Genomic DNA, 16,348 nt, shown 5'->3' on the forward strand with positions numbered 1-16,348 from the left:
AGCCAGGTCTCTCTATGTTAGGTGATGACAGCATATGGTGTCTTCGGCAGTAGGGTCTTACCATTAACCTCTGGTGGGTAATCAAGTGCTCTGACAAAAGTCTGTCTTGTTTTGGGAGACCTTCTAGGTCTCTCTGAACAAGAGCTCATTGTGGCTGTTAACCACATCCTGATACTGGGAATTTATAGGCCAGTGCCAAGGGGAAAAGAAAAGGAAAGGAACAGGAGAAATTTAAGGTTAGGCTTCATCTCACCACTCCAGGGCACTTCTTTACATGTGCTCCACCCAAGGTCCAGCTGAGGGTTCAACCTTTTAGACTGTCTTCTAGGATATAGGTTTCTATGGTACCAGTTCAATTTGTGTTCAGTTTTGTGTTTTGCCTCCCCCATCATTCCCTTCCTCTCAAGCCTTCCCCTCCCATTGTCCAGGCCTCAAGATACCATTCATGTATATCAACAACTTGGGCTGATCCAGGTTAGGAGCTGCAGATGAGTGAGACCATATGATGACTGTCTTTCTGTGATTGTGTGAGCTAGCTGAGTATTATCTGTTTCATATTTGAGCATATTTCTACAAATTTAATTGTGTCATTTTTTATTATTGCTGACAAGAATTCCATCGTGTATATATACTGCATCTTGGTTATCCATTCATCCAATGAGGGGAACCTGAATTGATTCCAGTTAGTTACTGTGAATTGAGCAGCTATAAACATGGTTGAGTAAATATCTCTGAACTGAGATGTGGATGTTTTAGGATAAATGCCCAGTAAGGGAATAACCGGGTCTGCTGGTATCTCTATTTTCATTCTTTTAGGAGTTTTCATATTGATTTCCATAGTGGTTGTACCAGCTTCCATTCCTACCAACAGTGAATGAGGGTTCCTATTTCTCCACATCTTCACCAACATTTGTTTTCATTTGATTTTTTTAATGTTTGCTATCCTTACTTGGGTAAGGTGGAATTTCATAGTTGTTTTAATTTGAATTTATCTGATGGTTAGGGATGTTGAACATTTACTTAAGTGTGTTTGCCATTTGTATTTCTTCCTCTGAGAACTTCCTATTCAATTCTCTGCCCCATTTTGTGAGTAGATTTTTTTTTATTATTATTATTTAGGTTTTTGAGTTCTTTGTAGATTCCAGGTATTAGGTAGTCCTCTGTCAATTGCATAGCCGGCAAAAGTTTTCTCCCATTCTGTGGATAATCTATTGGTTCTGTTAATGGTATGCTTGTCTTGGCAAAAACTTTTCAGCTTCTAGAGATCCCATTGGTTGAGAGATAGTTTAAGTTCCTGAGCTACTGGGTTTTGTTCAGGAAGTCCTATATTCCTATATTGTGAAGAGTTCCTCCTACTATTTTTTTCTTCCAGTAGTAGAAGAGTTTCAGAAATTTTAGTGACATCTTTAATCCATTTGACTTTATTTTTGTTTATGGTGAGATATGTGGTTCTAGTTTTATTTTTCTGCATATGGTTTTCCAGTTTGTACTGCACCATATGTTGAAGATGCTGTCTTTTCTCCAATGCATGTTATTAGGGTCTTTGTCAAGATCAAGTAGATGTAGTTACTTGACCTAAAGTCAGAGTCTTCAATTCTGTTCCACTGGTCTATATATATATATTTATGCAGTACCATACTGTTTTGGTTACTATGGCTTTGTAATATAGTTTTAGATCAAGTATGGTGATGCCTCCAGAGGTGTTTCTTTTGCTGAGGATACATTTTGATATTCACAGCCTGTTGCTAGTTCATATGAATTTTGAGATTTTTTTTTCTATCTCTGTGAAGAATAATGCTGCGATTTTTATTGGTATTGCATTAAATCTGTATATTGATTTGGTAGGGTTGTCATTTTCCCAATTTTAATTCTGCCTGTCCAGGAGAATGGGTGGTCTTTCCATTTTCTCAAGTCCTTAATTTCTTTCTTGAGTGTTTACATTATATATGTCTTTCATATCCTTGTTTAGTGTTATTCCAAGGTATTTTATTTTATTTTTTGTTGTTGTTGCTATTAAAAATGAGACAGTATAGCTAATTTCTTTCTCTGTATCTTTGTCCCTTGCACATAGAAGGACTACTGATTATTGTGTGTTGATTTTATATCCTGCTATTTACCAAAGGAATTAATCCTCTTTAGGAATTTTAACATGGAGTCTTCCAGGTCACGTATGTATAAGATCATGTCATCTGCAAATAGGGCTAGTTTGACTTCTGTCTTTCCAATTTGTATCCCATTTATTTCTTCCTCCTGTCTTATTGCTTGGGCTAAGACTTCTTCTAGAGCTATGTTGAAGAGCAGAGGTGAGAGCAGGCACTCCTGTCTTGTTCGTGAACTCAATGGAAAATCCTTGAATCTTTCCCCATTAAGTTTTATTTGGGCTTTAGGTGCTTTATACATAGACTTTATTATGTTGGGATATAAACCATCCATGCTTATCCTGAAGTGATGTTATATTTTGTTGAAGGCCTTTTAAACATCTATTGAAATGATCATATGGTTTTTGTGGTTAAGTTTATTAATGTTGTATATTACATGGACAGATTTCCATATGTTGAATAATCCCAGAATTCCTGAGATAAACCCTACTTGATCAGGTTGATAATGCTTTTGATGAGTTGTTGAACTCGGTTTTCAAGGATTTCATTCAGGATCGTTGCTTCTAAGCTCATTAGGGATATAGGCCTCTGGTTTTCTTATCTTGTTGTATCTCTGTCTGGTTTTGGTATTAGGGTGATGCTACCATCATAAAAGGAGTTGAGGAGCTTTCCCAGTTCTCCAACTATGTGAAACAGTTTGAGGAAAATTGGTTTTAGTTCTTCCATGAAGGTTTGATAGAATTCACCTGAGAAGCCATCTGGTCCTGGGATCTTATTTGGGGGAGCATTTTGATTATATTTTCAATCTTGATGGCTGTGATAGGTTTGTGTAGGATATTAATCAGCTCTGAGATTAGTTTTGGTAGGTTGTATGTTTCTAGAAATTCATCCATTTCTTCCACATTATCCAGCGTGGTGGAGTAGAGGTTTTGGAAGTAAGTCCTGATATTTCAGTTATGTCTGTTTTGACCTCTCCTTTTTCATTTCCAATTTTGTTAATTTGAAGCATTTCTTTTGTTCGCTTGATCAAATTGGCCAGAGGTTTATCAATCTCGTTTATTTTTTCAAAGAACCAGCTCTTTGTTTCATCAATGTTCTTAATTATTTTCTTAGTTTCCAATTCATTAATTTCTGCTCTGCTCTTGGTTATTTCTTTCTGCCTGGAGCTCTTTTCGTTGAATTCTTCTTGTTTTCCAATGTTTTTAGTTGGATTGTTAGGTTATTGGTTTGGGATTTCCTTTTCTTAATTATGAAGTCTTTTAGTGCTATGTATTTTCTTTTAAGGACTGCCTTCATTATGTCCCATAAGTTTTGATATGTTGTGTTCTCATTGTTATTCAGTTCTTGAAATTTCACCCTTTCCTTTTTGATTTCTTCCGCTTCCCATTTATTGTTTAAAAGTGTGTTGTTCAGGGCTGGAGGGATGGCTTAACAGTTAAGGCATTTGCCTGAAAGGCCAAAGGACCCAGGTTTGATTCCCTAGCACCCATGTTAGCCAGATGTCCAAGGGGATGCATGCATCTCAAGTTCATTTGCAGCGGCTGGAGGCCCTGGTGCACCCATTCTCTCACTCTGTCTCCCTCTTTCTATGTTGAATAAATAAATAAATAAATAAAAACATTTAAAAAAGAAAAAAGTGTGTTGTTCAGTCTCAAGGAACTGATGGAGTTCTTGGCATATCTCTTGCTGTTTGTTGTTAACTTCTAGCTTTACAGCAATGTGATTGATATCATGTAGAAAATTATGTCAGTTTTTCTGAGTATATGGAGGCAGGCTTTATGGCCTAATATATGATCTATTTTGGAGAAGGTTCCATGTGCTGCTGAGAGGAATGTATATTCCATAGATTTTGGGTAGAACATTCTGTAGATGTCAATTAGGTCTAGTTGATCTATGGCATTGTTGAGCTCTCTTATTTCCCTATGGATTTTCTATTTGGACAATCTGTCCATTGCTGATAGTGGAGTATTGAAGTCTTGAACTATGATGGTGTTGGTGTTTATTTCTCATTTGTTCTCAAGAAGGTTTTGTTTTATGAACTGTGATGCACCTCTGTTTGGTGCATATAGATTGATGATTGTGATATTCTCTTGCTGGATCATTCCCTTATGAGTAAACTGGCCTTCTTTGTCTTTTTTGATTATTTTGGTTTGAAGTATATTTTATCCAATATTACTGTAGCAATGCCTGCTTGTTTCTTATTTCTGTTGGCTTGAAATATCATTTTCTACCCTTTCACTCTGAGGAAGTGCATCTCTTTAGTGGTGAGGTGGATTTCTTGAAGGTAGCAAATTGAGGGGTCCATTTTTCTTTTTTCTTTTTTTTGAGGACACCATACTTTAATGAAGAAAAGAATTTTTACAATCTAGGTCTGATTCATTGAGGTCATCTATTAAGCCATGAACTCATAGGGAATAGGCTCCAGCAGCTCCGGCTCTTTTCCATTAGTCATTACAAAGTGTGCTTCTCTGGGCGGAGCGGGCTGCCACTTCAGCTGCACCCAGGTTCCCTTCTCTTTGGCCTCCTTCTTCTTCTGGTCATTTTCCGTCACCCATTTCTGGAAGCTGTCTTGGCTCTTAGAGTGCTTAATATGCTTGATACGCACATTAATTCTCTTGGCAAGAATCTTGCCCTTGACTTGCTTGTTCACAACAATGCCAACAGCATGCTGAGTGACATTGTAGACTCTTCCAGTCTTCCCATGGTAGCATTTATGAGGCATTCCTTTTTGGACAGTACCCACTCCCTTGATGTCTACAATATTACCCTTCTTGTAGATTCGCATATACGTGGCCAACGGAACAACTCCATGTTTTCTGAAAGGCCTAGAGAACATGTACCGGGCGCCTCTCCTCTTTCCCTTTGTGTTTGTCATGTTGGCAAATTACTGGAAGATGGCGGCTTCAGCCAAAAGGCTAGGGGTCCATTTTTCTGATCCACCCTGTTAACTTGTGTCTCTTGATGGGTGAATTAAGGCCATTATGTTTAGGGTAAGAATTTTGAAGTTTGATTTAGTCCCTGCCATATTGTGCTTTGTGGGTTTTGGTGTTTTCTTGAACTTTGTACTTTTTTTTGAGCCTTCTTCAGGTTTGTTTATTGTGATCTGCTTCTTCTAGGCTCTTGAGGTTGGTTATTTGATTCTTCTGTGTGGAGAATTTCCTGAATTATTCTGTGCAGGTCTGACTTTTTGCTCATACAATTGTGGAGGTGGCTTTTATCATGGAAAGTTTTTCTTTCACCATCTATTAGGAGGGATACTTTTGCTGGGTACAGTAGTTTGGGTTGGAAGCTGTAGGTTGGAAGCTTTGCAGTGTTCCATTGCAGGCCCTTCTGGCTTTCAGGGTTTCCACTGAGAAATCTGAGGTAATTCTGATGGCATTATCTTTATATGTAATGTGTTGGTTCTCTCTTGCTTGCTTTTAGGACTCTATCTTTGTTTGTTTGTTTGTTTACAGTCTTAATATGTTTTGAAGGGTTTCTCCTTTGGTCCAGTTTGTTTGGAATTCTGTTAGCTTCTTGTATCTTTATGGGACTCTCTTGAGAGGGTGGGGAAGTTTCCTTCAATAATTTTGATGAGTAAGTTCTCCATGCCTTTGGTTTGAATTTCTTCCCCTTCTGGTACACCAATGATCTTAATGTTGGGACGTTTAAGGGTATCACACATTTACTTCATATTTTATTAACAAAAATTTTTCAGTTTATTCAATCATTTTGTATTCACAAACTATTTATTCTGTCTTGTCTTCCAGTACTGAGGTTCTGTCATCCACAAGACTGACTGTTTTTGAGGGCTTCTAGAGAGTTTTGGACTTGTTCAATTTGGTTTGTATTTTCTATTACCTGTTTTTGGTATAGTATCCATCCTTTGGTCAAGTTTCCTTTTCAGGTCATTTTTTGATTTTCTTAACGCTTCTTATAATTTATCCTTGCATTTATTTATATCGTCATTGAGCTTAGCCAACTTATTGTTGAGGTCCTCTGTTTTTGGGTCATCTTCAGATCAATTAACTCTCTTTTGAAGTTGTTCTTTTTTTTTTTCTATTAGGTCCAACCTAGCGAGTATTTCATACACAGAATTGTTGGTCTTTTGTTGATTTTCTGTAAGTCATGCCATTTGTTTGGTCAGGGTCACATATTTTATGTCTTCATTTTGGGGTTCTATTGCTGTTGTCTCTTCTATGTTTTTATTGTAGAACTAGGCAAGCTTGTTGGGGTTCCTTCCATTTGATGTTTTGTGTTGTTTCTTTTTTTGTGCTGGGTAGAGACAAGAAAATTTATATTTGAAATTTACTTTCATCAGTAACATCAATTAATGAGCACTTTCTCAATAAAATAACATCTTCTGTTGACAACCACAACCATAAGGTACATTGTTTTCATTCATGCCTGTGGATAACCATTACATTAAGCACAGTGCTTTACAAAGCTGCTGAAATTCACATGGCTACTTAAAATGAATTGTTAGACATTTATTTTCAGTTCTGGTGAGATTAGACTTTTAAAAATTAATGTTTGGTTACAAATTTATTTTATGTAAATGTATTCTTCATGCTATAATACAACCCTTCAAAGTTTATCAAGTACATGTCAGTATTCACCCTCAAAACATTTAAATTTAAATAATGACCTATAGCCACAGCTTGTAAACGCCTGTAAGGCAGCATCAATATCTGAAAGAGAACACTATTAACTGTAGTATAAATTAAAGAAGATTATCAAATTACTAAACCTCAGTAGAATTCATTACTTAATATGCCTACTTCTTAACTTTCTAAACTTGTTTCTTTTAAAAGCTTGTTTTTAATAGAATCAATATATGAACCCTACATCAAAGCAACTTTTTCCCCTGTTTTGTAAAAGCTTACCCTAACAATCCTCATGTCATTTGCAATTGAGGATCATTGTTCTACCAGAATAGCAAAACAAAAAACAAGAAAAAACTTAAAAGCACAGTGTAAGAAAAGTTCAGGGGCATGGAGAATGAGATATAAAAATCAACAGGGCTCACTCAATCTTTTGAACATCTTTCACCTTTTGCAAGGTCCAAAGCCCAAAGATTAACATGTGTTACAGTCTACAGATGTCATTACCATATCAACTAACAATACCCAAGGCTGGGGTGAAGACAGTAAAGTGCTTGTAGTAGCCAAGAGGCCCAGAGCTCCATCCCCAGTTCCACTAAAACAAAAACCACCAGAGAGTAAATCCTGGAAAGAGCCTGACGAGTTCACTAAAATCATCTGGCATACTAGTGGGGAAGACTAACTTCAGGCCCATGGGAATGAGCACTCATATTCTAGGAGTCAGCCTCCTGTGAGCCTGTTTGTATTGTTTTTGCTCAAAATTTTAAAGACATAATAATACAAAATATGAGAGTCAAACAAAAAGGAGCTAGTCTTCAAGAAAAATTTGTATCTATCAGTTTTTACTAGAAAAGTCCTTTATTGTGCAGCTACTGAAAGAGAATTCATAAAAAAGAAAAAAGTTATTTCAGATTAATTCTATGATAGATGTGATGCAGTAAAGACTAGCATAGCAAGTTATTTTAAACATCCTGACTGTATAAATTAGACATTTTGGAATGCTTTAACCTCTGTGAAAATGTAGGTTCAACCTAATTGTATACCAATTTTTACACTTATCATAGACCCTATATTGTTCTGGAGGTTAGCTTTTCATCATGCAAAAATGAGAATAAACTTACAGCTACCTATCAAATGAAGGAGCTGTGAAATTGTTCCTCTAATATTGCTTTGAAAATATACCTCTAGTTTTTAAACAAAGTTCTAACTCTTCCAAATGTATTGTGTAGCTGGGAGTTTTCAGTCATCATCTACGGTTGGCTTGATTGTCACTCCTCTTCTTATCTGACCCCAACCAATTAAGCGCCAATGTTTCTCAACTCTTCGGCTAAGGATAATTTTTCTCCTACTTCTGTGAACACAGGATTAGTCCAAACAATTTTGCCCAAATCAGCCTTCACAGCACTAACTCGCCCTCCTATTGACAAGGATCTGATGTTGACCATAAGCACTCCATTCTTAGACAGCTTTTGAACCTTTGCTGCTTTCTTGTCTCCTTCAGTGCACACACCTAGAAGGCATCTCAGTAGGAAATAGGAAATTTCTAACTCAGTGAATATCTCAGGTAAAGCTCCAACAGCATCAAGCACTTGTCCCATCATTCTGTCAGCCTGGCACAGAGTAGGGTCAATTTTTGTTCCAACTCCAATAAGACCTCCTGGAGCAGCATACTGAAGATCATTATTCTCCGCAAAAAGTGATGCAATTTTGGAAAAGATTGGTTTACACATAAGTTTCCCTTCACTATCTTTGGAAACAATACCAGGTCTCACTTCTATCTCCTGGCCCACCTTTAATACTCCTTTTAGAATACTACCACCAGCCACACCACCCTTAAGGTCATCAACTTCACAGCCAGGTTTGTTGACATCAAATGACCTAATAACAATGAGTCGAGGTTCTGAAGTAAAGTCTCGTGGGGGTACTGGAATTTTCTTTACTATGTACTCACAGACAACTTCAATATTGTATTTAAGTTGAACAAAAATTGGAATAATTGGAGCTCCTTCTGCCACTGTTCCTTGTACAAATGCAAGAATCTGTTCATAATGTTCTTTAGCCTGACTTTCTTTTACCAAATCAATTTTATTCTATAGGATCAAAGTATGCTTGAGTTTCATGATTTCCATTGCAGCTAGGTGTTCTGAAGTCTGAGGCTGAAGGCAAGATTCATTACCAGCTATTAATAGAAGAGCTGCATCCATCACTGCTGCACCATTCAGCATTATAGCCATCAAAATATCATGGCCAGGACAGTCAACAAAGGAAACATGCCTAACTAATTTGAAGTTTCATTTAGTTCCTGGGATATCTGTAGGAAACTCATCAGGTGTACCATTTCCACAAGACCTATAACATTCTGGCCGAGGACAACTTGGGTCATCAAGTTTATAAATCTCAGCATTAGCACATCCAAGTTTGATTGTAATGTTCCTTTCAAGTTCATTTCATTTTTTTTAATTTTTAAATTTTTATTAACATTTTCCATGATTATAAAAAAATATCCCATGGTAATTCCCTCCCTCCCCACCCCCACACTTTCCCCTTTGAAATTCCATTCTCCATCATATTTCCTCCCCATTATAATCATTGTACTTATACATATACAATATCAACCTATTAAGTATCCTCCTCCCTTCCTTTCTCTTCCCTTTATGTCTCCTTTTTAACTTACTGGCCTCTGCTACCAAGTATTTTCCTTCTCACGCAGAAGCCCAATGATCTGTAGCTAGGATCCACATATGAGAGAGAACATGTGGCGCTTGGCTTTCTGGGCCTGGGTTACCTCACTTAGTATAATCCTTTCCAGGTCCATCCATTTTTTTTTGCAAATTTCATAACTTCATTTTTCTTTATCGCTGAGTAGAACTCCATTGTATAAATGTGCCACATCTTCATTATCCACTCATCAGTTGAGGGACATCTAGGCTGGTTCCATTTCCCAGGTATTATAAATTGAGCAGCAATAAACACGGTAGAGCACGTACTTCTAAGGAAATGAGTCCTTTGGATATATGCCTAGGAGTGCTATAGCTGGGTCATATGGTAGATCAATTTTTAGCTGTTTTAGCTCCACACTGTTTTCCACAATGGCTGGACCAGATTGCATTCCCACCAGCAGTGTAGAAGGGTTTCGCTTTTTCCACATCCCCACCAACATTTATGATCATTTGTTTTCATGATGGTAGCCAATCTGACAGGAGTGAGATGGAATCTCAATGTAGTTTTAATCTGCATTTCCCTGATGACTAGTGACGTAGAACATTTTTTTAGATGCTTCAAGTTCATTTTTGAATCTGACCGTGTGAACGTCAGAAATGGCTTTTACAACAGTAGATTTCCCATGCGCTACATGACCATTGTACCTATATTAATCGTAGCTTGTCTGCTGATAACTTCATGTGAAAGTGGCATTAACTTTGTAACGTCCAAAGTAGCAAGATCCTGTCCTGAGAGGTGCAGCTGCCCAAGAGTCACTCCAACCTCCCCCCTTCCCTTCTCCCCCCCCCCCCCCCCCCCCCCCCGCCCACCGCCATCTTGCCCCAAGAGGAAGTGGCTTCAGCCTCGTGTTGTTTCTTTTGCACTGTGGTCTGCCCATCATAGTGTGGGAATCTTGTTTAATTCAGGAGGAAGCTGTAGTTTACCTTTGAAATGTCTTCAGTGATTGTTCCCTTTTATGTTTTACTAGAACAGGTTGTTGACGGCTTTGTATTCAGGGATGTGTAGATTATGAAGGGCTAAGTGAATCTGTCACCCTGGCCTGGTGCTTACTACCAGCAGTGGGATTGGGGGTGTAACAGGGGCATGTTTGCTCAGGTGGGAGGAATCAGCTTAGTTCTACCGCACCTAGCTGCAATAGAAATCATGAAACTCAAGGGAGAGAGAGAGCAAGAGTGAGTGCATGGGCATGCTAGTGCCTCTAGCCAGTGCAAATAAACTCCAGACACATGTGCCACCTTGTGCATCTGGCTTTATGAGGGTACTTGGGAATTAAACTCCTGTCCTTATGCTTTTCAGGCAAGTGCCTTAACTGCTGAATCATTTCTCCAGCCCTAATACTTTTATGATTGCACATTGAATACATTTTTATTAATGTTCCTGATTTTCAGATAATTTTATATCATTTGAATCCTAGAATCTATAGTTCATATAGAGGAATATCAATGCTAAATTTAATAGCCAGGATAGATGAGGCATGATCCTCCTACCTCAGCCTCTTGAGCATTAGGATTACAGGCATGTGCCACCATACTGGGCCAAAATATTTTAAGAAAATATTTTTCTTGTCAGACATGGTTATCCCATGCCTTGAATCCCAGCCTTTGGAAGGCTAAGATAGGAATACTTCCATAAATTTGATACTAGCCTGGGCTACTGAGTAAGTTTCAAGTCAGCTTGGACTAGAATGAGACCCTGCTTCAAAAAACATCATATATAATGCCTGTTGTATTTTTGGAAAACTTGGTTCTTGCTGTTGCTGCAATATGATGAAATGAAGCATATCTTGATTTGAATGATCCTATTCAAAATGTTTTAATACTGTGCTTATAGCAGTATTGTAAGCAAGACCCATGCATGGCTTCATTTCATTCTACTTATGTATTTGAGAGAGAAACAGGGAGAGAAAGACACACATGCAGAGAGAAAATAAGTATACCAGTCCTCTAGACACTGCAAACGAACTTCAGACACATGTGCCACCTTGTGCATCTGGCTTATGTGGGTACTGAGCAATTGAACCTCAGTCCTTAATCTTCACAAATAAGCACCTTAACCTCTAAGCCATCTTTCTAGCCCTTCATTTCATTTTAGACAACATGGTGGAGGTATTAGCTTTATGACTGTTTTATAGGTTAGAGGTTGAAGTTCAGATGGAGTAAGTAACTTGGCCAAATTGGTCAGGGTTGGAAAACAGCACCATATGCACTTTCTCACTTGCTGTGTGTTTTCCTGGGCACACCTTTGATGTAGTCTTACTTCCTATAAATAATTCATCTAAAATGTGCTCATTTAATCATCTTCCTCATTTGAGTGAGTGGTCAGATACCATATCAACAACTCAAGTCAAGATAACTTTCTGGTGGAACATCAGGTATGGAAGAAAGTATATGGATTAATTAATTAGACCTAAGTTAAAAATATCAACTTCTTGTTTACTAAATATCTTGTTTACTAAATACCTTTAGTGTACTATGTAACCTCTTTCTGCCTGGTTTCATTTGTAAAATGGTGATACAAATACTTCCCCTATGGATCCAATCCAGTAGTAGTTGGATATTCAAAGAGGGATGAATTCAGAATGTTGTCTGATCATTGCCTTCCTCCATTCCCTCTCTATTTCTGCACTTTCACTGTACTCTTTCTTTCTGGAATTGGCCCCAACATTCTCACCAATAATAACTCCATTTATTAATATTTCTGTAATAAGTGTGGTAACCTGGGGCCATAGGAAAGGAAAGCATAAAATGTGGCTAAAGAAGAGAGAATAAATAAATTGCTTTCTTGCCATTTCATATTTCATTCTGAGAGAGAGACTTTTGAGAGTAGCTCTTTGGAGGTAGAATGGCAGAGCCTCAACATTTGGCTGGGCGTGAAAAGATGTAGAAACTTGGGCATTTCCAGTTTTTTTTTTTTTTTTGTCTTCTATAGTCCATAACAGACAGGGTGAATGTAGCAGACAGATTCAGGTTTGCTGAGATGAACTTCCAGGCAAGGCACAGTTATGGAAGAAAGGATTTATTGAAGCTTATAGATACAAGGGAAGTTCTTTCTTGATTTTCTTTCATCATTCTTTGTTAAACATAGGACAGAAACCAAACTTGGGGTTCATAAATTTGGGGGACCTGTCCAAAGTCCCCAGATCCTGTATCAATAAACAGTACATTTTTCATATCTTTCTGTTTTATAGCTCCTCCTAGCACACTAGGCCCATTACTTTTAAATCTAACCTTGATCAAACTCTCTAGGCATGGGCAGACAAAGGCAGCCAGGCTTTATTCCAGTAGGTCAGTTCCAACAAAGTCTGTGCTATCTCTTCTTCCCCCTTTTAAAGTTCATAACCCAAGCCTTCACAGTTCACTCTGCACTTAGCATTTTAAAACTCTCACTAAAATAGCCCATAAAATTTGGCTTACTGCACTGTGAGGCTTCTCTAGTCCTAAAGTATCAAGTCCTTTCACATTCATCCAGCATACAGATTCCAGATGACCAAAATACACATGGTCAGATTCATCATAGCAGTAACTCCATTCTCAATACCAATTTACTGTTACAGTTGAAGCAGTTCATGGGAGGAAATGGTTTATTTCAGATTTATAAATTCCAAGGGAATGCCATTAGCAGTGGGAAAAGCTGGCTCATTTCCATAGATTCAGAGCAGAGAGACATCACCAAACAGCAAGAAAATGCCAAAAAGTACAAAACCAGAATTCAAAATGCTCTCCATTCACCTTAGGGCTGGACTCCAAGAGAGAGAGATTATTGTTCTGTGGTAAGTTCTTTGAAAGGCTAAGACTTGCTATTTTTCTTTGAACTTTTTCTTTAGGCTACACACTCTGTGTTCTAGCCAACAGAACAATTTTATATGTGTAAAACAATGAAAAGCAAAAGGAGTATAAAGTACTGCTGAATCTCTCTCAATGGCACTTACCAATAGTAAGATGAATTACTTTTTCAGATGAACAATGATGATAGTGACAAAATGAAAAAAAAAAAAACAGTGATAGGCAAAAGGAAGAGGAAGTATTAAGGGAGCTTTTCTCTTTGAGACTGTAGCAGACAGATATACTTTCTCTGAGATGAGCTTCTAGACAAGGCACAGTTATGTAGGAAGGGATTTATTGAAGCTTACAGATCAAGGGGAAGTTCCATAATGGCAGAAGAAGCTGGGCTGTTTTCATAGGGCCAAACACAGAAAGAGAAGCAGAAGCCTAAAAGTCAAGCTACACAGCACAGCACACTTCAGGAACTCCAGCTAGGCATACTTTGCATATCTTTAGATTGAAATCTCAAACCCATCACCACACCTTAATATCTGCCCAGTGACACTGCCTCCAGCCAGGTAGCTGCAGATGCAAACTACAAACTAATAAAACACTGAATATATGGGGGCCATCTAGTCAAACTACCACAGTGTAAGAACAGAAAGACATTCTATTTGCTTAAAATGACTCTGAACTCGTTTCCTGTCTGATGACAGAACAATTAATCCACACACTTTTAGTTAAATTGAGTTCAAGTCTGGAGTGCAATTACCTTACCTGTCATTGTTCATAAGTGTTGCAGTCAGGTTCTCATTGCTGGTAGAAATCACCCACCCAAGAGCGCTTGTGGGAAAAAGAGGTTTATTTTGGCTTATAGGCTCAAGGGGAAGCACCCTAATGTCAGGGGAAAATAATGGCATGAGCAGAAGGTGGACATCACCCCCTGGCCAACATTAGGTTGGCAATAGCAACAGGAAAGTGTGTAAAACACTGGCAAGGGGGAGCTGGCTATAACACCCATCAGCCAACCTCCAACAATATACTACCTTCAGGAGGTGTAATTTCCAAATCTCCATTATCTGGGAACCTAGCATTCAGAACACATAAGTTTATGGGGGACAACTGAATCAAACCACCACATTCTGCCCTTTGGCCCCCATAAACTGATATTCATACATGATGTAAAATACAGTGCATTCAGTCCAACTTTAAAAGTCGCCATAGTTTTTATCAATCCCAATGATGTTTCAGCAGCCCCATAGTCCAAGATCCTTTAACTGAGCCATAATACCAAAAAATCTCCCCCCAAACCTATAACGGCACAAAATAAGCATTCACACTGGAAAGGATAGCATTGGGAATAGCAAAGAAATGCTTAAGCAATATACAATTTTAACAGGGCAAACACCAAACTCTGTAGTTCCAAGTCTAACAACTCTAGCCAGTGAGAAGTCTTCAAGTCCGATAATTCTAACCAACAACAAGTCTTTGGAGTTTCAATTCTGTCCCTCCAGCCAGGCTACTCACAGTCCTGAAAAACTTCATCCAGGCTGGTAACTTCCAGGCTGGTAACTTTCCTTAGCAGCCATCTCGTGGTCCCAGAATCTCCACTGGGTCTCCATTCAGGCATTCAACAAACCTGCTTCACACTGCCAATGCCTGTTTCCAAAACACAAGACTGCATTGCAAACTCAACGACCCTCTCTTTCCTGCATTTCTTATACTCCATAATACCAGGCAGGGTGCCAGTTTGTTAATCCAGGGAGGAATAAAGTAGACTTTGGAGAACAGATTCTCCTTGTGTACTCAGGCCTCTTCAAAAGAGTCTACATTCTTTCTGTTGCCCCAACACAGGTCAGCTGGCCCAATCTCAATGGTTGTAATCTCTCACTTGCAGCTGAACAGCAGCAGTTTTTTTTTTATTTTAATTTTTTATTTATTTATTTGAGAGCGACAGACACAGAGAGAAAGACAGATGGAGGGAGAGAGAGAGAATGGGCGCGCCAGGGCTTCCAGCCTCTGCAAACGAACTCCAGACGCGTGCACCCCCTTGTGCATCTGGCTAACGTGGGACCTGGGGAACCGAGCCTCGAACCGGGGTCCTTAGGCTTCACAGGCAAGCGCTTAACCGCTAAGCCATCTCTCCAGCCCCAGCAGCAGTTTTTGATTAAACATTTCTTTCTGTGCCATATTCCTCTGCTCACATCAGTCTGTTACTATGCACTGCAACCCTGCACAGGTTCTTAGGACACAGGTATAATAGCAAGCTCTCATACAAATGAAGCAAAGCTATTTTTCACCCTCATAAGCCAAACCTCACAGTCCATAGTTCTTACTGCATTCAGGTCTTTCAACTCAAACAAGAATAGTCCATCAAGCTGTACTCCAGCACTGCAAGGCTTCTCTTAGGCCAAACTTTCAAATCCTTTCACATTCCTCTTGAAAATCAGCTCCAAACAGCCAAAGCCACACAGTCAAGTGTCTAGCAGCAATCCCACTCCTCGGTACCACTTTACTATTACAGTCAGGGCCACATTGCTGGTAGAAATCACCCAACCAAGAGCAGCATGTGTGAAAAAGAGGTTTATTTTGGCTTATAGGCTCAAGAAGAAGCTTCATGATGGCAGGGGAAATTGATGGCATGAGCAGAGGGTGGACATCAATCCCAAGCCAACATAAGGTAGATCATAGCAATAGGAGAGTGTGCCAAACACTGGCGAGGGGAAACTGACTATAACACCCACAAACCTGTCCCCAATAATACACTGCCTCCAGGAGGCATTACTTCCCAAACCTTCATCAGCTGGGAACCTAGCATTCAGAACATCTATGTCTATGGGGGACACCTGAATCAAACCACCATAATCAGTATCTACCCTCCTGTCATCTAGTCTAGCACTTTTTAATTACTTGTTCCAATCTGGACTCTGAGTTGCTAGCTTTTCTTCCTGGTTGTCACCCATGTCCACATGGGCAATCCTAAGAAGGGGGGCTCCTCTTCCTCACTTCTCTGTGTTGGAACATGTAACTGTAGCATGGCTGCTCAAATCCCCAAAGTCTTTTCCTTTACTATTCTGACTGGTGCCACACCTGTGTGGGAAGTGGGATCTACTCCACACATCCAGTCCCAAATATTGATCTGAGTATTACATTTTTTGCCTATTCTTCAATCTTCTATTAATGA

General features: G+C 38.9%; 2 protein-coding genes and 1 pseudogene across 2 annotated transcripts in view; 1 reads left to right on the forward strand and 2 right to left on the reverse strand.

Annotated features, from left to right (window-relative positions):
• Atp8b4 (ATPase phospholipid transporting 8B4 (putative)) overlaps positions 1-16,348 on the forward strand; it is a 310,406-nt gene that overhangs the window by 236,903 nt on the left and 57,155 nt on the right.
• Positions 4,488-5,000, reverse strand: LOC105944857 (60S ribosomal protein L21-like). The gene has a single exon (XM_045157628.1). The coding sequence runs from the start codon at positions 4,972-4,974 to the stop codon at positions 4,492-4,494; it is 483 nt and encodes a 160-aa protein (XP_045013563.1). The 5' UTR covers positions 4,975-5,000; the 3' UTR covers positions 4,488-4,491.
• On the reverse strand, positions 7,922-10,165 carry LOC105944858 (annotated as a pseudogene).

The sequence above is a fragment of the Jaculus jaculus genome, chromosome 8 (genome assembly GCF_020740685.1).
Source record: "Jaculus jaculus isolate mJacJac1 chromosome 8, mJacJac1.mat.Y.cur, whole genome shotgun sequence".
Lineage (NCBI taxonomy): Eukaryota > Metazoa > Chordata > Mammalia > Rodentia > Dipodidae > Jaculus > Jaculus jaculus.

Coding starts and splice junctions, on each gene's coding strand:
- LOC105944857 (XM_045157628.1), bottom strand. CDS start 4,974: ATGACAAACACAAAGGGAAAGAGGAGAGGCGCCCGGTACATGTTCTCT.